General features: G+C 42.9%; 1 protein-coding gene across 6 annotated transcripts in view; it reads left to right on the plus strand.

Annotated features, from left to right (window-relative positions):
- CASR (calcium sensing receptor) overlaps positions 1-21,799 on the plus strand; it is an 80,406-nt gene extending 58,607 nt beyond the window's left edge. For all 6 annotated transcript variants that reach the window (XM_082394874.1, XM_082394877.1, XM_082394873.1 and 3 more), the window contains 3 exons: positions 12,894-13,124; positions 17,380-17,503; positions 18,813-21,799. In XM_082394874.1, coding sequence (XP_082251000.1) covers positions 12,894-13,124; positions 17,380-17,503; positions 18,813-20,326 — 1,869 coding nt within the window. In that variant the 3' untranslated portion in view covers positions 20,327-21,799. The remainder of the gene's footprint in view (positions 1-12,893; positions 13,125-17,379; positions 17,504-18,812) is intronic.
- The last annotated feature ends 1,818 nt before the right edge of the window (positions 21,800-23,617 follow it).

Raw genomic sequence — 23,617 nt, forward strand, 5'->3', positions numbered from 1 at the left:
AGGAGTATGGTCCCTAAATGTTTTCAAATATCCTGGGACAGATTTAGTACTGAGTGGAGTGTTTTTATAGTGCTTAAATTAAATATATTGTTCCCTTGTACGTAACAAGTATTTCTTGAGTACCTATTATATTCCATATACCAAGGGGCATAAAACCATAAAACTAGTGTCACTATGTTTAGCCACCACTTTTGCCATTATATTACTCAAAATATAATGTGCCGGACCCCCCCCCCCCATAAGTCAACTAAGCTTAGGACACAAGCAAATCAAGGACACAGAAAAAACTCTTCTTAAAAGGATATTGGATATTTCAAAAAGAAGCACTGAAGTAGCTGTCATAAAAAATAATCAAAACTTAAGTGGAATCCCTACACTTTAGTTTAGACTTGTATTTTTCAATTATATGCAGGAGAGACATCATAATCTTTTTTATTTCATAGAGCTTCTGAAGATAAAAGTCTGGCCCAACTTATATCCCATGGAGCTGCTCGTGTCTTGCATATGTACCTTGATTTTTCAATAAGACCATGTTTTACGCTCCTTTTGTATTTTCCTTAGTCCCAGACTGAGCTATCAGAGAGTGCATGATGGGGGGTGGGGCGTGAGGGGAGGGTGTGAATCCCTGAATATGGGTTGAATGACTCAGCCTCCAGCTTCAGCTATGGCCCCCCCATTTACTGGCTGCATCATCTCAGGAAAGACACTGCTCTGCTCAAGCCAGTCTCTTCATCTGTAAAATGACCCTAATACCCAGCCTACTTTCCAACCAAGTTTCTTTTGAAGAGGAAATAAGGTGATATATGTAAAAGCAATTTGTAAATTGTCAAACTCTAAACAGGTGGTGATTATTTTAAGTAGGATTTCAATATGCCTCAAATTAATCAATCAACTGAGTAAAACATGATCATGAAACCAGCTTTGCATACAGAACCCAACCACCACAAACCCTTGGGAAAAGATGCCAAGAAAAAAAGAACGTACATCCTATGTCAGTCACTTTAGAGATTCTCATGGGATGAGGAGTGACTGTCTAGGCTGGTAGAATGAGCCAAAAGGACCTACAAGTTCTTAGCCCTTCTCGTGCGTGGGACGTCTCAGTCAGGCATCATTGTTGGCTAAAGTTTCTAATCTTTATGAGGGACTGAAAGTTTCCTTCCTCGCATTGCACCCCACACACTGCCTGGCAAAGAAAGGGAGCTCTAATGAAGGTCAAAGACCAGAAAGACTTCAGGAGCCATGATGTTATGGAGTGGAGTTTTAAGAAAGAGGAATAAAGGGACAGTCTTTTAGTAAATACTAGTGTCTTTCTCTCTTCCCTTCCATGTCTCCCTCTCCTTCTTCCTCTCCCTCTTGAAAAGCCTATGGGGGAAAAAAAGCCTAAAGAAAAGTCCCAGGATGGGATTGAAGGGAAAAGAGGCTTCCAGTAGGTAGTCTGACAGTTCTGCTCTTCAGGGACTCCTCTCCCAGACAAGGAAGTAAAATCCAGATGGCCAAGGTCAAAGCATGGGCATATGAGAAAAAAAGCCAAGAATTAGGCTATAGTCAAGGGTGGGACTTACAGCTGCATGCAATAGAAAATTCAAACCAAACTGGCTTAAACAAAGGAAGGAACATTATTAGCTCACCATACTGAAAAATCTCAGAAATACCCCAGGTACAACTAGATGCTCTCATCTTCATCTCTTTGTTCCTTTTCCTTGGGCTTAGCAGTTTTCAGCCTCTGCAGCAGCTTCAGGCTCATAAAATCCTTACTGCTAGGCTCTCCTTACTTCCCAGGATTTCTTGGAAAAGTCCCAGAAACCACATTGATTAGACAGCCTGAGATCACAAGTCCATCCCTGAAGCTAGGAGTGGAGTTCTCCCAAACTACTTAGACTGAGAGTAAGAGGGGGGTTGGATCCCCAAAGGGCAATCAGAATGCTCTTACCAAAAGGAGGAGGAAAGAGTAGCAAAGTGGCCCAAATAAAAAGTAGCCACTACACAGACACCTCAGCTGACCCTCGGACAGGTAAATTCGTGTCCTCCTGGCTCACACATGGTCTGGCACAATTCATCCAGGAGAGGAGACAGATAGGAAAACAGGGTCAGAGCTCTGGGGAGGAGCAACATGCGGGCATTGCCCAACGTGTCCTGTGTGCTTGCGATAAGTCTCCTTTAAGCCTCAGGAACCCAGGCGGTTGGGTGGGCATTCTGGAATTTAAGCTCTTGGCCATGTCTCTGTCCATCAGGAGATGGACCAACAATTCTTTACTCTCATTACTAACACCTCCATGGAAACCTATCACTCATACAATCTATACAATCTAATCCAAGTATCTCAGCCTGGAATTCCAGCCCCACCTTCTTTCAGTTCTCTTATAAGCCAATCTGCCTGGCACCTCCCCACAAGCACTTACTAGTTTTTGGCACAGTACTTTTACCTGAAGAGCTATCAAGTTTTGTCTCCTCTATCATTGTCCACCACGAACTTTTAACTCTTTCAAAATTCACTTTCTCCTGGAAGTCTTCTCAGATCATACTCCCACACACACACTTGCTGACCGTGCTTGCTTCCTCACTTTTGCCATTTATGTGTACCCAGGTTAATCTTACCCAGCTCTTCAGTTAACCAGAATAGATTCTTATCAACTAAACTTCTGATTAAATAAGATCAATCATAATCTTTTTTTTTGCTGATCTTTTCTCCCCCTAAAATTTATCAATCAAGTCATATGCCTTTAAAGTAACACCAACAGGTAACTTAAGAGCACACAACACCCAATTCCTCCTGACCTCCACAGAGACCCCAAGCCCTCCTCACACCGTTCCTCAGCTCTCTCTTCCCTCTGATTCCTCTGCAATACTCTGAGCTTCATACGAGCAGGAACTATGTCTGTATTGTTCAGCACTGTGTCCAGAACACCTGACACCTGAATATGCGTAGAATAAGTGAATGAATGAATGAATGAATGAATGAGTAACAATCTAGTTGATTTGACCTGACAACACGACATAGACTCCTTTGCAGAGAATTATTCTACCCAATAACCCAGCCTTGAATCAATGACTCTGGCCAGGGTATTCTAGACTCTGATCAGATGAGCCTGGGTCACATGCCTAATAATCAAATTTGAATGGAACATCATGTAAATAAGTAGGTAAGGAACCACCTGCTTCCTTATCTCAGGACAACTGTGCACAAGGCATGCTTCCTACTTTCCCCCACCTTACACCAACCACTCACTAGTCAAAAAATAGGCATGCATGGGAATTCCCTGGTGGTCCACTGGTTAGGACTTGGTTAGGACTTGGTTAGGACTTGGTTAGGACTTGGTTAGGACTTGGTTAGGACTTGGCGCTTTCACTGCCGGGGCCCAGGTTGAATTCCTAGTTGGGGAAATACGATCCTGCAAGCTGTGCAGCGCGGCCCCCACCAAAAAAAAAAGGCATGCATGATGAAAGAACCATGGTGATAACAGAAGTCAAATGGAATTGATCTGTCCAGGAAGTTTGGGGGAAGGGGATGAATTGAGGTGAGAGCCAGGGGAGATGGAGGGGAGATAAGAAAATATGACTGAGGTTAGAGAAAGCAATTGGTCCTGGACTTCCCTACACTTAGCACAGGAAGTGGCCAAGAAGCAATAGGCTCCTTACCTCTGTGAACTGTCCCTCATTATCTATGTGAATGGGGTGCTTCGTGCATTCCATCCCATTTTCCCTCTGTGCTAAAAAGTGATGCCGTATGTAAGCTCTGGAAATTCTAGTTTCTAGTCTTTGGCTTAATTCAATTGACCTTTAGCGTACATACCAAGAGGTGATTCCCATTTATGCTTATAATGAGCAATTAATTTGACTTTAAAACCCTTTAGAGGAAATACCCTAAAAGGCCACAAGATGGAAATATTACCACATAATAGATAATACATGACCATCTAAGTGACGCGTGTTACGCACATCTGTCCCTCTTTTAGTATGTCTTTCTCGGTGTTTGGTTTTCTTTTTGAGCCTGTCAGTCTCTGTCTGTATGTTATATTCTATGTGTAAGTCTTTCTTTTAGCTTTTTTCCTTTCTCTTCCCCTTCACTTATTTTTTCTTTCTTCTCATATTTCTCCCCAAATAAAATAATTTAGAAGTATATTATACAGAATTATAATCTCCAGTATCGACAAAATTGTGTATTTTCTTTTTTAATGGAACTATTAGTTCCTTCTTTTAAAATTCGCAAAAAAAAAAAAAATAAAGGGAGTTCCTTGGCGGTCCAGTGGTTAGGACTCTGCACTTTCACTGCTGAGGGCACAGGTTCAATCCCTGGTCGGGGAACTAAGATCCCACAAGCCGCACAGTGCAGCCAAAAATAAAAAAAATAAAAATAAATAAAATTCTAAAAGAAGAGTGTTTTCTCTGGGGGAAATATCTAAATTATTTTTTAGCTTTTTGTGGTTGCTTTTTTGTGGTTCAGTGGTTATCAATTTAAAGATTCCCTATCATTGCTTTTAAGGGTGAAATTGTTCCCATCTCCACCTTCCCTGTTATGCAAGGCATGATGCAGAAAATTAGGTGCTCGAGTGCAAAACATGCAAGTCAACATGCCAAAAGAAATATTAAAGATGCCTAAAGAGATGACTTAAAGACATGACTTAGTAAACAGATAATTGATTATTAATGGACAAGGTGCAAATTTTGACTAGAAAAATGCAACACTCGTGTGATCTTACTTGCATACCTGCTGTGAGGATGAAACACTACGGTACTATGCAGGTTAGGATTTGAAATAAGGAAGAATGTAAAAGATATCATCTGACTAGGCCTTTAAGGATGAATAAGATGTGTGAAAAGGATCTATTCCTTGAAGGACATGTCAAATGCAAAGGCAATTACACACAACAACACAGGTAAATCACAAAAACATCATGCTGAGTGAAAAAATCTGGACTGAAAAAAAGTACAAACAGTATTGTGCAATTTATATGATACTCTATCTCTAATGGTAGAAAGAAAAAAAGCAGTGGCCTAGGGCTGCAAAAGGGGTGAGGATTGACTTGAAAGGGACATTAGGGAACCTTTTGGGGTGACAGGAGTGGTGGTTACACAGGCAAATACATTTGCCAAGACTCAGAACTACACTCTTAAAATGGGTGCATTTTATCCTAGGTAAACTGTACCTCAATAAAACTGATTAAAAATGGAAAACAATAGAAAGCCCCCAGGGAAGGGGGCTTGCACGGGGATCTGAATGCCATTCAGTTTGGACCACTTTTCCTATTACTGCCTCTTGGGTTGCCATAAGCATTATATATGTCTCTACCATCCCATTTTTAAAATATGTCCATCTTCTCACCCTAAATTTTACGCTGGTCCACCTGTTGTAACTAGAGATAGACAACCTAGTAGATGGGCTGTATAATCTAAGTATAGAGTGTAATGGTTGAGAGTTTGGACTCTAGAGCCAGACTAACTGGATTTAAATCCCAGTTGCTACCTAACATAACAGCTTTATGGCCTTGAGTAGTCACTTAATGTGCTTGTGCCTCACTTTCCTCTCCTGAAGAATAGATATCTCTATCTGAAACTCATGAGGTTTTTATGAGGATGACATTAGTTAGTATGCATACCGTGCTTAGGATACTGCCTATACATAATAAACTATTTTTTTAATAGTATTTTGGCCTTTTTTATAAAAAAAAAAAAAAAAAAGGAAGCCTCATCCCTCATGCAATTAGTCTGAATTACTTTGTCATAGCTAATTGAATAATTCTGGTTCTCTCTATATTAAGAAACTTCCAGTCCTACATTTTAGGTGTTGGTTGCTCCCTTCATCCTTCATCCGACATCCTCCTGTCACATTCTTATATGGAACAGTTGTGTTTGGGACTTACCCTTCTCCTCAGGCAACTCCCAGCTCTTACTCCAACATTATTACACTATGGTGATTCCAACTCTCTTTTCCCTCAGGAAAGTGGTGGAGGTTTTATAATCACTTTATTCCATGTTTTGAATGGTTACTGAGAATTAAATTATGCCTATAACTGAAAACACGACATGCAAAATATAATATTTAGCTCGAGCTTTCTAAAAAGACCACAAAGGAAATATTTCCTCAGAAAAACCCAAGATGCCTCTTTGTCCTTTGTGAAGAGAAAGTTATTTTATCCTGTGAAAACTGTAATTTACTTAAGTGTGATAGGATATATCTATCCTATCACACTTAAGTAAAATCTTCTAGCACATTTTAAAACAAATTCTAGTATTTCCCTGTTTGCTTGTTTGCCTGCTTGTTTGTTTGAATCTAGAAGTTTGATTTCTCTTTTTAAATCAGAAACCAAGAACTTAGGTTACATTTATACCTCAAAAGGAGAAATTGTGTTGGCCCTTAATCCCATAGTATAATTTAAGTATTCTGCTTTTTAATATATAGGTTTAAATTGCAACCAATTATATAAAAGCCTTAATTTTTATGGTCCTTCTGCCTATTTACTCTTTAACTAATACGGATCTCATGTCGACCTTGTTTTTCTCATCTATCCTCAGACTGGTGAAAACCTCATTCTGGGCACCATTTGACAAACCTAACAGTGTTGATTTAATGTTTACTCTATTAACCAAAACCTTTAACACACATAGTTTGAGTAGCCACTAAAATTCAGGCCCTCTACAAATCATTAGGAATACAGAAAGGAATAAGAAAGCATCTGCTTTAGAGGAGCTCGGTCTAATAAACTGTAGGTATAAATTTTCTAGCAACAAAGATTCCAGGGTGCTTTCTTTTCTGGATAAGATGTTTGCACTACTAACTCTTACCTTCTGCCTGTCTTTATCTCCTGTCCCATTTGTGGCTAGAGTTACCAGGTCTCATTAGTAAACTCTCAGCACCAAGTATCCTAGAGGTCACCTTGGTATCAAGGTCTCTACCTGCAGCTGAACGTCAGCTCCACCAATGAAGTCATATTTGTATATTTTAAATCCCTTTCTATACTTTCTTTTTTGCAACAGCTTTACTGAGATATAATTCATATACTATATACAGTTCACCCATTAAAGTGTATGATTCAATGGTTTTTAGTATATTCACAGAGTTGTGCAGCCATAACCACAATCAATTTTAGAACATTTCACCATATCAAAGCTGTCACTCCCTACCACCTCATTCCAATTCTTTTTTTTAATTTATTTTATTTTTTTAATTGAAGCATAGTTGCTATACAATATTATTTAAGTTACATGTGTACAATACAGTGATTCACAATTTTTAAAGGTTATATTCCCATTTATAGTTATTATAAAATATTGACTATATTCCCTGTGCTGTACAATATGTCTTTGTAGCTTATTTTATAGCTAATAGTTTGTACCTCTAACTCCCCTACCCCTATAGTGCCACTCCTCCCTTCCTTCTCCTCACTGGTAACCACTAGTTCTCTATATCTGTGAATCTGTTTCTTTTTGTTATATTCACTAGTTTGTTATATATTTTAGATTCCACATATAAGTGATACCATACAGTGTTTGTCTTTCTCTGTCTGACATATTTCACTTAGCATAATGCCCTCCAAGTTGCTGCAAATGGCAAAATTTTGTTCTTCTTTATGGCTGCGTAGTAGTCCATTGTGTGTGTATACTATATCTTCTTTATCCACTCATCTGGTTTTTTAATTAATTTTTGCTGGAGTATAGTTGCTTTACAATGTTGTGTTAGTTTCTACTATACAGCAAAGTGAATCAGCTATATGTATACATACATCCCCTCTCTTTTGGATTTCCTTCCCATTTAGGTCACCACAGAGCTCCAAGTAGAGTTCCCTGTGCTATATAGTAGGTTCTCATTAGTCACCTATTTTATACATAGTAGTGTATATATGTCAATCCCAATCTCCCAGTTCATCCCATCCCCCCTTTCCCCCTTGGTATCCATATGTTTGTTCTCTACATCTGTGTCTCTATTTCTGCTTTGCAAATAAGATCATCTATACCATTTGCCTAGATTTCACATATAATGTGTTAATATACGATGTTTGTTTATCTCTTTCTGACTTACTTCACTCTGTATGACAGTCTCTAGGTCCATCCATGTCTCTACAAATGACCCAATTTCATTCCTTTTTATGGCTGAGTAATATTCCATTGTATATATGTACCACATCTTCTTTATCCATTCATCTGTCGATGGGCATTTAGGTTGCTTCCATATCCTGGCTATTGTAGATAGTGCTGCAATGAACATTGGGGTGCATGTGCCTTTTTGAATTATGGTTTTTTTCTGGGTACATGCCCAATAGTGGGATTGCTGGGTCATATGGTAGTTCTATTTTTAGTTTTTTAAGGAACCTCCATACTGTTCTCCATAGTGGCTGTATTGATTTACATTCCCACCAACAGTGCAGGAGGGTTCCCTTTTCTCCACACCCTCTCCAGCATTTATTGTTTGTAGATTTTTTGATGATGGCCATTCTGACTGGTATGACCCAATTCTTAAATAACTACAAATCTTTCTGTATCTATATATTTGGACATTTCTGGACATTTCATATAAATGGAATCATAAAGTATGTGGTCTTTTGTGACTGGCTTCTGTCATTTAGCATGTTTTCAAGGCTCATCCGTGTTGTAGAATGTATCGGTACTTCATTTCTTTTTATGGCTGAATAGTGTCCCATTGTATGACACATTTTGTTTATCCATTCATTCAATTGATGGGCATTTAAGTTGTTTCCACTTTTTGGATATTATGAATGATGCTGCTATGAACATTCATGTACAGTTGTTGTATGGACTTATGTTTTCATTTTTCTTGGGTATATACATAAGAGTGGAATTGCTGGGTTGAGTGGAAACTCTATGTTTAACTTTTTGAGAAAGTGCCAGACTATTTTCAAAAGTGACTGCACCATTTTACATCTCCACCAGCAGTGTATGTAAGATTCCAATTTCTCTACATTCTTATCAACACTAGCTATTGCCTGATCCTATGCCTTTTGATATGAAATCTAGCCTCTTTGCCTTGACTGCTCTTTGCCTCTCAACTTTATTTTCCCTTGTTCTCTAGCACTTACATAAATTTTGAGAAGTTGGTCTCTTCGCTGCCTCCATAATATTGATACTTGTTTTCCCATGTTGTGCCCACTGTCTTTAACACCTTTCTTCCCCTTGTTCTTTGCCACTACAAATTCCTACCATGCCTCAAGCCTGTGTTGACCATTTCAGCCCTTTTTAATGTCCATCTCCCCTGAGTTTCTCTGTACTTAGAGTTGATACCCCATAAGTTAGGCATTAACTGTATTTTATCTCGCACTGTTGGCTCTATCATCCAGTGTCTTATATCTTATCACCCTAATCCATAGGTAAACTCCATGAGAACTTTATTACTATTACATCCTATACTACTGCAGCCCAGTTCAGAACACACAGTGGATAACCTATAAATATTTGTTTGTTGATTGATTCTAACAGTATACAAATCTAACCTTGTATTTACAATGAGTTTTTTTTTAATTTATTTTTTTATTTATTTTTATTTATTTTTGGCTGTGTTGGGTCTTCGTTTCTGTGCGAGGGCTTTCTCTAGTTGCAGTGAGCGGGGGCCACTCTTCATCGTGGTGCGCGGGCCTCTCACTGTCGCGGCCTCTCTTGTTGCGGAGCTCAGGCTCCAGACGCGCAGGCTCAGTAGTTGTGGCTCACGGGCCCAGTTGCTCCGTGGCATGTGGGATCCTCCCAGACCAGGGCTCGAACCCGTGTCCCCCGCATTGGCAGGCGGATTCTCAACCACTGCGCCACCAGGGAAGCCCTACAATGAGTTTTTTAATAGAAAACTTTTAAATGATTTTGATTGGTTCCCTTTTCTTTCAAGGTAGGTTATGGTAGAAATCGCTAGCCTGTGCCAATAGCAATGCAGAAGAATTATAGCCAGTGATGATCTTTGAGTCACTTTTCTGTCCAATCTAATGTGGAAGATGACCATTTAATTATGAAATGATCTTATTCCAGTTCCCCTTCCAATTCACCCACTGTTGTCTGGAGAGTTTCACTGCAGAGAAGCTGTAGACTGAGAAAAGGAGAGAGGGAGCTTGTTGCCTGGAGAATAAGAACCTAGGAATTGAAACCTGGATAGGAGGAAGAAAATTTATGCTAACTACTCTAGCTTTACTGCTGCATATGCTTTTTAAAGTATTCTCAAACAAGAATGATGCTTTTTAAAAATATATTTAATGAGGAACTATTACTAACAAATACCTGCCATCAACACTCTCAACAATTTATATTGGAGGCAGGAGGGTGTAGCAAAAAGCACATGTTTGAATCACAGCTGGAGAACTTTCTAGCTTATGACTTTGGCAAGTTTCTTGATCTCTCCATGCCTCAGTTTCCTCATCTATAAAATGAAGATATTAATAGTTCCTATCCATAGATTTGTTATGAGGATTAGATGAAATAGTGTGTGCAAAGCATTAGTACAATGTCTGGCACATAGGAAGTGTAAATAAGAGGTAGTCCCCTACCTCTCCACTCTTCTCATCTTTTATACACATCAGGGCAAAGGCAGGGTTAGCATGACATGTGGAAAGGATATGATGAGGATAAAACATTTGCATTAACAAGTAGTGGTAGTTACATGGGACCAAAGTATAGAAGGCTTAGGAAGCTACCTAGAGAAGGTTGAAGCATATTTCATCTGAACCATGGCAGGTCCCCAGTAGGAAGTAGGAGGGGCATGGTTATGGAATGGAGAAGGGTGGATTGTTCATGTCAGAAAAGTTGCAGAGTAGGTGGGAAGAATGAGGTTCTCAGTACTACAAGAGGGGTCAGCCTTATAGAGCAGAAGGAACGTGTGTTCCTCTAAGAGAAGGAGATGTATCAGGACAGGGGTGTGTTAGGGTAGAGACAAAAGGATGTGCCCCACTGCATAGGAGGAGATCATCCCAAGAGCAAGGGGACAAAGGGAGGAGAGTTGGAGGTATACGAAAGGAGTATGTCAGTGGCACCACCTCTCTGAGGAATGTTTTAAGGGCTCAGTAAAAATGAAGGGAAAAAAGTAAGATTGATGACCCCTGAGGAAGGCTTGGGAGAACATGGGTGGCATGAATCCTTGGTAGGATTTATTCTCCATCTTTTTTGAGGATGACTCAGCAGCTCTGGTTGCAGAACAGAAGAGCCAGGCAGCAGGGTGTAAGGGGTCCCCTTCCCCCCACAGGCCTGGGACAAAAATCAGGGCAGCCAGCGTCTGCCAGGGCAGCAGTGAGAGCACTAAAGGAGTAACCACACACAGCAGTAATCACACAGGCGCCCACGGTGCTGTGCCCGTGCACACATGTGGCCAGCCACAGACTCTATCCCCAAACTCATCCCAGGGCTGTTTATGAGCAAATTCAGGTGGCTCCTTTTCTTCATTTGATTTTCCTTACAATAAACGCTTACTTTAAAATAAAGTCAATATGGATATAAACTGTTTAAAAGCTGTGTCATCTCTGGAGTGGAGTGGAACATGAAAGGTGCCTCCCTTTGTCACACATGTGGATAATAGGTGCTGGGCCCAAAGTTTTCCCAGTTTCAGATCAGATGCTGTTTTTTTTAGGTACCTTAAAAGTTATGCTAGGGAATTCCCTGGAGGTCCAGTGGTTAGGACTCTGCACTTCCACTGCAGGGGGCACAGGTTCGATCCGTGGTTGGGGAAGTAAAATTCCGCGAAGCGCGGCCAAAAAAAAAAAAAAAAAGCTATGCTAAAAGGGAGAGGGACCTCTAAATGTACTCCTGGGGTACGCCAAATCATAGAACAGAGAGAAGTTCATACTAGAACCTGGAGGTTCCTGCAGCCTCTCTGGCCCAGCCCTCTCATCCTGCAGGTGAGGAAACGCACTCAGAGCCAGAGAGTGAGAAAGCCCCGTGAGTCGTGAGGTACAGTGGAAGTGAGCACCCCTACTCTCACAGTCTGGACTGTGTGTGTTTCACTCTCTCTTGGTGCCTCAATGACCCCCTGGCCCTGGGCGGGTCCCGCGTGAAAGATAAGCTGCAAAGTGCCCACTGCTCCCTCTTGACCAAAGTCAGGGGCACACAGGAAGCAGAGGCAGGAGCCTAATGACGCTGCAGTGGAGCAGAGCCACTACAGACGCAGGCTTGGCACCACTTGCTGGTTGTGTGACCCTGGACTAGATACTTCTATTTTCTGTGCCTCGGTTCCTCCATCAGTAAAGTGGGGGTAATAGTACTATTCGTTATGAAGATTAGATAAGGAATGTAAAGTATTTGGCATTGTGCCTCAAAGGTAATAAAATGACTAGTAAGGTTTAGTAATTATTATCATTACTTTTTTTGTACAAGGGCTTTGTGACCCATAAAACCCTGTAAAAAGTAAAGGACTGGCCATGATTATTACAACAATGATGGCCAAGACTCCACTCACAGCCTTGTTTCTTTCTTCCTTCCACCCTCCCTCTGTGATCTTTGGCAACAAGACACTTCTACAGAAGCAGTAGCATAGGGAAAGATGGTGCAGAGCGTAAGAGTACTTACTCTTTCCGAAGCCCATCTCAGAAGACACCAGGGATGGCTCTGGCTTACAAACCCTGACCCCCTCCTGGACACCGCCAGGTGATGGTGCACCTGCAAAAGTCTTGATTTGACCAGTGGCCATGGTGAGATGTATTCCTTTTCCTTTCCTGACTTCAAGAAAGTGTTTCCTACCCCAGTTACAATTTGAGTATCAAATAAAGTTGAGTATCAAATAAAGTTCATGGGTTACCAGGGCTGCCATTAACACATATAAGCACCTTAGTGTGAATTGCAAAAAGGCCTCTCTTCTTCAAGTCATGTTCCTTCCACTTTGTTTGAACAAGATAGTTTACTGTCCTGTGTAGCGCTCAACCTACATAACCATACATGGCAGCCTGTGGCTTATATTCAGAATATTCATCTCTGTTCTTCAGGTCCTGAAGCACCTACGGCACCTAAACTTTACCAACAATATGGGGGAGCAGGTAACTTTCGATGAATGTGGAGACCTGGCAGGGAACTATTCCATCATCAATTGGCACCTCTCCCCAGAGGACGGCTCCATAGTGTTTAAGGAAGTTGGATATTACAACGTCTATGCCAAGAAAGGAGAAAGGCTCTTCATCAATGAGGAGAAAATCCTGTGGAGTGGATTCTCAAGGGAGGTACGTGTTGTCCATCAGGATACCAGATGCCTCCACCACAGGCAGAAACTGTGCTGGGCTTTGGGAGGGCCTTGGACTTCACCACTGGACTTCCAGAATCATGAGTCCACTTCCCTCAACTCACTAACTGCATTGCCAGGGCTCCCTGTGAAATCCATGAGTGTTTAGTGTACAGAAGAGAATCTTCAGAACCTGAGCCCCATACTTATTATATTGAAACAAGTTTATTCTTTACAAACCTGACTCCTTGGCTAATACTAGTTTCCTTGGCTAAAACTTTCCCCAACCAGAGCAAAACATCACTCAAGGCAGGGCATGGACAATTCACACAGAGGTAGTCCCCTGTCATCCAGATAGCTCAGGACTGACGTGTAAGTCAAAAGGACAATTTATTCTCCGGCTATGGGAGACCTGTAACAAATAGGAGGATGCTTGTGACCATGATCAGGACCCCCTTCCATGAGTACCACTGCATCTAGAAGCTTGATTAACAACCAGAAGCACATTACCCAATGAATATGCACTTAAGGAAAAGACACATGATATGCTGAAATAATAGCCATTCTATGATGGTTGTGTCCTAGAATATAGTAGGCTGCTGAGGACCCGGATCCTCTGTAGGAACAGACCCTGGACCGGGCATCCTCTTTAACTCTCCCAAGAAGCCTGGATGAGACCCACTACATTTCTCTTTGCATTTGCCTTTCTATTATCACCTTTGAGTGTCTTGAACCACTTTTTATAACATGACCAAAAATTCAACTTCATCTTTTTACCAAATGCTTCTTAGGTTGATGGGTTTCTGATGAAATACTACAATTTCACTGTTTCCCAATATATAGGATATATTTTGAGAAGGTCTCCTATAGATAGCGAATATCATCCACAGTGTGCAAGTATTTTTTAGCTTCTACCTCAGAGGGTGGATTCTCAATTATAAACATGTCATAACCTTTTCCAGACAGAGCTTTTGGGGTTCCAGAGGTTATATCCCTCTGTCCACTAATTATACTCTTGTCTAAATTATCACAAGTTTCAACTGACTGAAGTCTAAATTGATCAGCTATATTATCAAGTCTTCCCTGCTGTTGACTCATCCAGGTTATATTTTACCTCCATTGATGCACATTATTGATTGTCTCTAATTGGTGTAGATTGAACCATTTTTATTTTGTTATTTTGAGGTTTTTGCCACTCACAGCCTAACAGAAGCCAAGAGGGAAAGCTACTAAACTCATTTTATGAGGCTGATATAATCTTAACACCAGAAACAGACAATAACAGTATAAGAAAAGACAATTATAGGCCAATATATAAACATAGATGTGCTCACATCCTAAATAAAATATCAACAAACTTGGACCACCAATGTATAAAATATATAATATATCGTGATCCAGTAGAGTTTGCAGTGAATTTACAGGAACATAATATAGCCAAACATTACAACGTTGTAATGTTTGTAGATGTAGTTTATCCTTTCCTTTCCTTTCCTTTCCTTCGAACCAGGGTCCTGAGAGTCTTAGCAATCATCAGGTCTGATACGGCCATTTCTCTTCCTCTTTCATTAGAAAATAGTGCCAATCATCTTCTGTTCAAGTGTTTTGAAATTCCTTGTTAAGCCAGTTATTTCTTTTTTGCTGGAAGCAATGATAATTATTTTATTGCTTTCCATGTGTTTAACTTTGTAAGATGTCTCCAGTTCAAGCAGTCGTGGGGACGGGGACAGTCTTATTAAAGAGATATTTTGGAAATAGTATGAGCCCTAACACATATCAAGCATTATGCAAGGCTTTGTAACTGGGGCTACAAAAATGAGGAAGACTTGCTCCCTACCTTCAAGAAACATATGCTTTTGCAAAGTATACTTCATTCTTATGATACATCTATTATCTCTGATACACATAGACTGTTAGGTAGTAAATACCCAATAAGTTTCTAGAGAATGTACTCAGTTACTTGGCATGATCAGAGAATGAGATAGAAGCAGGACTTCTGAAATGGTGAAGCAATGGTAAATTGGGCCAAACTGTCAAAAACAACCATTTAAGAACCTAGAAATCAACCAATAGCATACATCAAAAGGTGAAGGTTTTTTTTTTAAGAAAAACTAATGAAACTCAGGTAAGAACAGTGGCAGTCTGGGCATTTTAGCCTGGGGCTGCTCTCCAGTTGTTTCTAATGTGGGCAATCATATCATCTGCAGTTTTATTAAAAATAACAGTTTTATTTAGCCGTTTCCAATATGTTTGCCCTTATTTTTCTTGTTTTATTCCACCAGCTAGGAACTCCAGTGCAATATATAATAATAGTGGTGATACTGAGCACCCTTGTTTTAAAGTAAATGCTTTTAATATTGTGTATTAGAATAGAATGATTTTTAAGAATTTTGGGGTTTTTTTTCAAGGTAAAGGTATTTCTTCCTACTCTCTTTCATTGTTTTTATCACTAGTTTGTGTTAAATTTCATCAAATACTTTTCATCCACTGATGATCATATTTTTCTGTGTTAATTTATTATTGCAGTGAATGACACAGATTTTCTAATATTAAACTTGTTTGCATTCCTGGCATAAACTCAGCATGATCATGGTGTATTTTCTTTTTCATATCCTTTGAGTTTTAGTATTTTTCATCTATTTTCAAGTAGTAGAAAGTAGTTGTACTCTTTCCAGATCCTTTCAGATTTCTTACACTTTGCATGTATCTCCAGGACTTCTGTACATTTTTACTTCCAATAACCAGAACTTGATGCTCTTTTTCAGAAGACTGCCTGCAGGCTAATGGAACCCATTTTCCTCACAGGCTCAGAGAGGCAAAGGAGAACCTCAGAAGAGCCTAGGAATTTACGTTTCCCTTAACCTGTGAGTGGTGTGGAAGTGTGAAAGCTCTAGCCCTTTTTCTTCAGATCAGGACAGCTCTGGGGTATAACCTACAGCCCAGAGCTCCCCTGGGGGATCAGGCAGAAGTCTGAGGGACTTTGCTCGGGATCACACCCTTGCTTGTTCTCCTCCCTTCTATGTCCTACTTCCTCTAGTCTCTTCCTGGTTCCCTTGGGAGAACTTTCTTTATAAATCACTTCACAAATCCTCAACTCAGCTCTGCTTCTGAAGACAACTTAATAAGTGAGACGGGCCTGTAATTTTTTTTTTTCTTCTTTTTCATGCTGTCCTTGTCTTGTTTTGGAATCAGGGTTATTATACTGGCCTTACACGACTGAGTTGGAAAGTACTCCTTTTAAAAAAAAAAAAAATTATTTTCCTGATCTCTGATAGAGTTTGTACAAAATTAGGTTGCTCTATTCCTTGAAAGTTTAGTACTACTTGCCTGTGGTGAACACAGGATGATGGTCATCTCAGGTATGACTATGTGGTGAGGAGGAAGTAAGTGGAGAGTGGAGTGTATAGTTAGATGTAGGTTACTGTCCGAGTCCTAGTTTTTGTCTTGGATGGTAGTCATTAAAAATGACTCACCAAAGTTGGTTCAAACATGAACAAGTAATGATGGAAAGAAACAAGGATTATGATTAATCAAGTTCTGTGCACCTGAAGTCCACTACGGAAATAAATAAATAAAATAAAATCTATGTTATCTGAAGTTAATGTAGCTACTGAAGCTTTCTTTTGGTTAGTAATTACCTGATATGTTTTTCTGATCCATTTACTTCCGACTCCTCCCTGCCTGTCTTGCCTGCCTCACTGAGCTGTTGCAAGGATCTCAGAAATCACCCTATAAAGCCTAAAAGAAAATTACAGGAATTGCAATTCACTACAAAGTTCAAAATCTCATTTTCAAATAAATTTCCCTTCGTCTCAGCATCTCCCCTTGTGACTCTCCCTCTGTGTGTAGGTCCATGTCCCTGTGTCTTTTAGTTTGTTTCAAACTTTTACTTCTATGGAAAGTAAACAGATGTCTCATTATGGGACTTGGAGACGATGGAAGGGAAGACTGTTTAAGGAGGATTTTGTCACTGCGTAGACTCCCAACAATTAATCTTTCTAGAATCCCACTGAGGTGTGTGTGTGTGTGTGTGTGTGTGTGTGCGCGTGTGCGAGCACGCCTGCACTTGCCCATACGCATCCCTCCCTTTCACAGATAACAGGAACAAAGACCTCTGGACCTTCCTATGCCTGGATTGGGCCTGAGTCTGCCGCACTGGTCCTAGTGCCCAGCCCCTCCGTCTTACACGTGTCAGTGGAGCTGGAAGACTGATCCTGCGGCTGCAGCCCCTCACTGTTGTGATCTCTGTCCTCCAGGTGCCTTTCTCCAACTGCAGCCGAGACTGCCTGGCAGGGACCAGGAAAGGAATCATTGAGGGAGAACCCACCTGCTGCTTTGAGTGCGTGGAGTGTCCCGATGGGGAGTATAGTGATGAGACAGGTAAAGGAGCAGCCCCTCGTGGACACCATGCAGAGCTCAGTTCACTCTGGGGCCCTGGGATCAGCGAAGTCCCTGGAAGGGCTGGGCTGAGATGGTGCTTAGCACGGTTTCTCATTTAACAAGGTGTGTCTGAGCATCACGCTGGGCTGGGCACTGAGGGGGTAAGAAGAGGAATGTTAGTCTCTGTAATACCATAAAAGCTTACAAACACATCTGTTACACATCTTCCTCTTACTTCGATACTGCTCTCCAATATTGTTTTCTTTTTCTTATAGCTCAATGATCCTGAATAGACAAAGTTCTGTCTGTTCCAGTCTCCAGAGTTAATAGGCCATGATAGATTGCCTGCTGAGTGACTGGCACTGTACTTACTGTCTTACTTATGTTTTTCCTGTGCCTCAGTTTCTTCATCTATAAAGTAGGAATAATAATAAACCTATCTTATAGAGTTTGGGGGATTAATTGAGTTAGTATTGGTAAAGCACATGGTAAATTATAGATAAATATTTGTTAAATAAAAACCTTGATTAGCATATTGGAAGCACTCTATAAATATGAACTATTGTTATTTTATCATTGTTTTTAACTCATTTCATCCTCACCACAATAATGGGGTTATTATTGCCTCCATTTCACAGATGATGAAACTGAGGCTCAGAATGTTTAAGTAGCCGGATGAAAGTCACACAGCTAATAAATGGCAGGGCCAGGATTCCCATCCAGATCTCTGACTGCAAAGCCCATGCTGCTTTCACTCCCCAAAACTGCACACTGCGTGAGACATAGCAGAGACTTAATAAACATTTGTTGGTCAAATGAGTCTGTAGACTCCCTCACTAGAAAGCCGTGGATGAGGAAGGCACAGGTCACCTGCGTGGAATACTTTGCCTTGATCTAAGAAGAAGTCTGCTCTGGCATGTCTACAAAGCCCATCCTTATGTCCAAAATGAGTCAGGCTGAGCGTGAAGCACTGTAAACTTTGGTGGACAGTGCCAGCCCCTTAGCGTGTGGGGCAGCCACCTACCCAGCAAGACTAATCATTCTCTGCCACAAACCATCAGCAAGGAGTGTTAAAGGAAACAAGTAGCTCTGTTATGTACAAAGGAAAAAAATAATAGAACCATCAAAGACACATGAAATTAAGTATATTATTAAGCATAAGTCAGGGTTCAAAACATTATTTGATAACGTAAAAATCACAATTATTTCATCAATAAAGAAAATTTAAAGTGCCCTCACCACCACATTCACACTCACAAATTTCAGTCTTTGCCACACAGTACTAACGCTTTCCTGGGACATTTTACAGACGCGAGTGCCTGTGACAAGTGCCCTGATGACTTCTGGTCCAATGAGAACCACACTTCCTGCATTGCCAAGGAGATTGAGTTTCTGTCCTGGACTGAGCCCTTTGGGATCGCACTCACCCTCTTTGCTGTGCTGGGCATTTTCCTCACTGCCTTCGTGCTGGGCGTCTTCATCAAGTTCCGCAACACGCCCATTGTCAAGGCCACCAACCGAGAGCTCTCCTACCTCCTCCTCTTCTCCCTGCTCTGCTGTTTCTCCAGCTCCCTGTTCTTCATTGGGGAGCCCCAGGACTGGACCTGTCGCCTGCGCCAGCCGGCCTTTGGTATCAGCTTCGTGCTCTGCATCTCGTGCATCCTGGTGAAAACCAACCGCGTCCTCCTGGTGTTTGAGGCCAAGATTCCCACCAGCTTCCACCGCAAGTGGTGGGGGCTCAACCTGCAGTTCCTGCTGGTCTTCCTCTGCACCTTCATGCAGATCGTCATCTGTGCCATCTGGCTCAACACCGCGCCCCCCTCGAGCTACCGCAACCACGAGCTGGAGGATGAGATCATCTTCATCACCTGCCACGAGGGCTCGCTCATGGCACTGGGCTTCCTGATCGGCTACACCTGCCTGCTGGCTGCCATCTGCTTCTTCTTCGCCTTCAAGTCCAGGAAGCTGCCGGAGAACTTCAACGAAGCCAAGTTCATCACCTTCAGCATGCTCATCTTCTTCATCGTCTGGATCTCGTTCATTCCCGCCTACGCCAGCACCTACGGCAAGTTTGTCTCTGCCGTGGAGGTGATCGCTATCCTGGCGGCCAGCTTTGGCTTGCTGGCCTGCATCTTCTTCAACAAGGTCTACATCATCCTCTTCAAGCCGTCCCGTAACACCATCGAGGAGGTGCGCTGCAGCACCGCGGCTCACGCCTTCAAGGTGGCGGCCCGCGCCACGCTGCGCCGCAGCAATGTCTCCCGCCAGCGGTCCAGCAGCCTTGGGGGCTCCACGGGATCCACCCCCCCCTCCTCCATCAGCAGCAAGAGCAACAGCGAGGACCCCTTCCCGCAGCCCGAGAGGCAGAAGCAGCAGCAGCCGCTGGCCCTGACCCAGTGCGCGCAGCAGCCGCAGCCGCGGCCGCCCTCGACCCTGCAGCTGCAGCAGCAATCGCAGCAGCAGCCCAGATGCAAGCAGAAGGTCATTTTCGGCAGTGGCACAGTCACCTTCTCGCTGAGCTTTGACGAGCCTCAGAAGAGCGCCATGGCTCACAGGAATTCCACGCACCAGAACTCCCTGGAGGCCCAGAAGAACAACGACGCCCTGACCAGGCACCAGGCGTTACTCCCGCTGCAGTGCAGGGAGACAGACTCGGAACTGACCGCCCAGGAGACAGACCTGCAGGGGCCTGTGGGTGGGGACCACCAGCCAGAGACGGAGGGCCCGGAAGAGATGTCCCCAGCACTTGTAGTGTCTAATTCACGGAGCTTTGTCATCAGCGGGGGAGGCAGCACCGTCACAGAAAACATGCTGCGTTCCTAAAACGGAAGGAGAAGGCCAGTCCAGGCGGAATTCCGGAGAGGTTTCCTGGGATCACGGTCTCCGACAGGGATGAGGAATCGCCCCAGACTCCTTTCCTCCAGGAAGGAGGAATGAGACACCCCAAATGCCTGGAACTTAGTTGCACTGCCACAAACGACAGTGAATTGACTAATGTTCCCTTTAAAATTAAAGAGAGGAGAGCTGTGTGCTTCTGTGGTTGGATTTGTCAGAGCGCTGAGATCCCCGTAGTCAGGTTCGCTGTTCATGTCCCTGCCTCTGTTCTCCTCCTCTGTTCTATCCCGCTCAACAGCCCAGAGATGAAACCAAGGCTTTAAACTACCCACCTACTCCCCTCTGTTTTTTGGGTTTTGGTTTTTGGTTTTAATATTGAAATGTCTGCCCTGAACTTTGCAGACAGCCTGGTCCAGAGACAAAAGTGTGCAGAGTGACAGAACATCAGATTGACCACCACTAGAGTTGAGTCTGAAAGACAGAATGTCACCAGCACTGCCCAACACCTTGACGATGGAAAGAACTTGAAATGTCCAAAACTGTAAGGTGAATGTGTCCCCTCCTATTTATGAAAACCATAAAATATTTAGACTCTTACTTGCTGCTGCTATCATGTGACATCGAGAAGGTTAGCACCCCTCCTGTACCAGGACATCTGGTTTTGTCCAGAATCGGTTAGTGATGTCATGTTTAGATTCCATGATCACAAGAATCACCTCAGATTGTTGGGAAGGGACTGTATGAATCCAATGAGCTGTAGCTGTAATTAATATTGCCATATGTAGCTTTATCCTTAAGAAAATGCTTCTGTTGTTAATAGTCCGTGGACAATATAAACTGGGAAAAAATGCCCCAGTCTGGTTTATATAAGGCAGTATTATTGAGCTCCATTTTCCTTGCCCATCCCACCACCCGCACCCCCATGAGCTAAGCCCTATGTGAGTCCTTTCAGGGCCCCAGGGATCCAGAAGCTCCCCGCTTCCCTGCCCCAAAGGCTTCCTGAAGCCAAATCCATGCCTTCCTCTGTGAAGAATAAGCTCCCAGGTCACTAGCCTCCTACCAGTTGCTGGGGTAAGAAAAAGTGATTCTGAGAGAGCTCTCATGGGGTATTACCCTGGCACTCTACCCCCCAAATGCCGTACCTACGTTCCCTCCAGCAGTGGGAGTCTGCCCACGGGGAGTTACAGGATTGAATGTTGAACGGCACGCTGCTGAACAGTCAGGCTCCGGAGCTAGAGAGACCTGGGTTCAAGCACTGGGTTGGTCACTGACAAGTTGCGTGACCATAGGCAGGGAACCTTGACCTCACTCAGCCCCAGCTTCTTTGTGTCTAAAATGGGGGTAATAATCATTCTTTTCCCTCAGAGCTCTTATGTGGATTAAACGAGATAAATGTATGTAAAGTACTTTAGCATGGTGCCTAGCCCATAATAAGCAGTCAATAAATATTAGTTAATATTATTCCTGTTATTGTCATTTTTTTCACGTGTTTAAAATACAAAACAACACATTTATTTACCATTCAGATTTTAACAACAAGCTCACTGAGCCCAATAACTTTCTCCATACTAAGCCCTGGAACTCTAGGGCCCAGTTCAAGGGGTCCTGAGCAACACTGCTCATGGTGAAGCCAGAAGGTCACTCCCCCAAGCGCCCCATGCTACCTCCACCTCTGTGGTGCCAGACCCAGATCTCTAGCACCAAGGGGAGACCATTCTATTCCGGCATTAGTTTCCCAGGTCACTCTAAATGCTGCCCTTAAGCCAGGGTCAGGTAGAGCAATCAAATCTGTGTGAGGCCACAAAGTGTACAGGTCCTGATGACTTCTTCCTCTGACCATTTTTCTCCAAAGGGCCACCTTTCCACGATTTTTAAAGTGACTTGTGGAAATGATGGTTGTCAGTCTGGATGAAAAGGCATTAGAGGGCGCCACGTGGGAGCACCGCTGTGAGACACGGAGAAGGTGTCACACAGGAAGACCTGGTGAGGCACCTTCTCCCTCAAGCTGGGCCCAGCCTGCCGCTCCCACCCTGGTTACGCCTCTGAGCAAGGCCCAGAGCTGAGTGAAGATTTATATTTAACATTTTACTTGGACTTTTTAAGAAATGGCTGAAAATTTGATGGCTGGGTTTTTGTTTTATTGGTCAGAACAACTATGCGGAAACAGCTTCTTTGCTCTGCAGAGTGCTGCACACTCAAGCTCACACTGCCCAGGTGTGACAAACAGCTAACCCTCGTGGCTGAGCTGGAGGGAGAGGCTCGTCGGGGGAAACACACACCATTTACAGTGAGCTTCACTTCACCAAGTGCTTGCAGATAAAGTCATCTCTCCCCACGTCCTTGTCAGGAAGGGAGACGGCATCACTGTCCTCAGTCACACGTAGCAGGCGCAACTCTCAACGCACAGCCATGGGTGTCAAATATGAACCTTCATTATTTTTCTGTAACAGCCTAGCTTCTTTCTCAAATTCCCATTCAGCCTAATGACAGAAACTTCATCTTAGTCAAACTGGGTTTTTCTCAGTAACTTCAGAGCTTTCTGAACCAATTTAGATTTCTGGGGATCTGTTCAGAGGTTTCTTCCTTCCCGCTTACAGGAAGGTTTTTGTAGCGTAAGGAGGCGGTGTTCCTCAAACATCTGCAGCTCCTGTTGACATCTCTGAGAACATTCTTATCTGACCCTCAGTAGTTGTTATGCCTCCACGCTGGCGTCCTCTGAGGCATCACATCCCCGTGTATCCCGAGTCATGGGATCCACAGTGATTTTCACTGCTGCATCCCTTTGTCCCAACTACGAGGCCTCTCCCAGGCCTGCCAGATCTCTCATGAGACAGCCCTGGGGCCTGGGAATGACCAGGCAGCTCTCAGGCCCCTCCCTCCTGGCCCCTCCACTGCCATGTCTGCTTGACGGCGGCCTCCCCATGACGGTATGGAGAAGTCACAGAGGCTAACAAGCTTCCAAAACGCCAGAGGAGGAACAGGGCGCTTATCGCCAAACCTGTACAAGCCTTTGTGGAAGGGTGAATAATGGCCCCCCAAAGATGCCCATGCCCTAATCCCTAGAACCTATCTATGGTTGTGTTAAGTTACATGGCAAGGTGAATTAAGGTTGCAGATTGAATTAAGGTTGCTAATCAGCTGACGTTGAGATAGGGAGATTATTTTGAATTATCCAGGTGGGCCCAATGTAACTACATCTCCGTAAAAGAGGGAAGCAGAAGCAGCGGCGTCAGAGTGATACCATGTAAGAAAGACTCCGCTGAGTGTTGCTGCCTTTGA

Source organism: Balaenoptera borealis (assembly GCF_965194805.1).
Source record: "Balaenoptera borealis genome assembly, chromosome: 5".
NCBI lineage: Eukaryota > Metazoa > Chordata > Mammalia > Artiodactyla > Balaenopteridae > Balaenoptera > Balaenoptera borealis.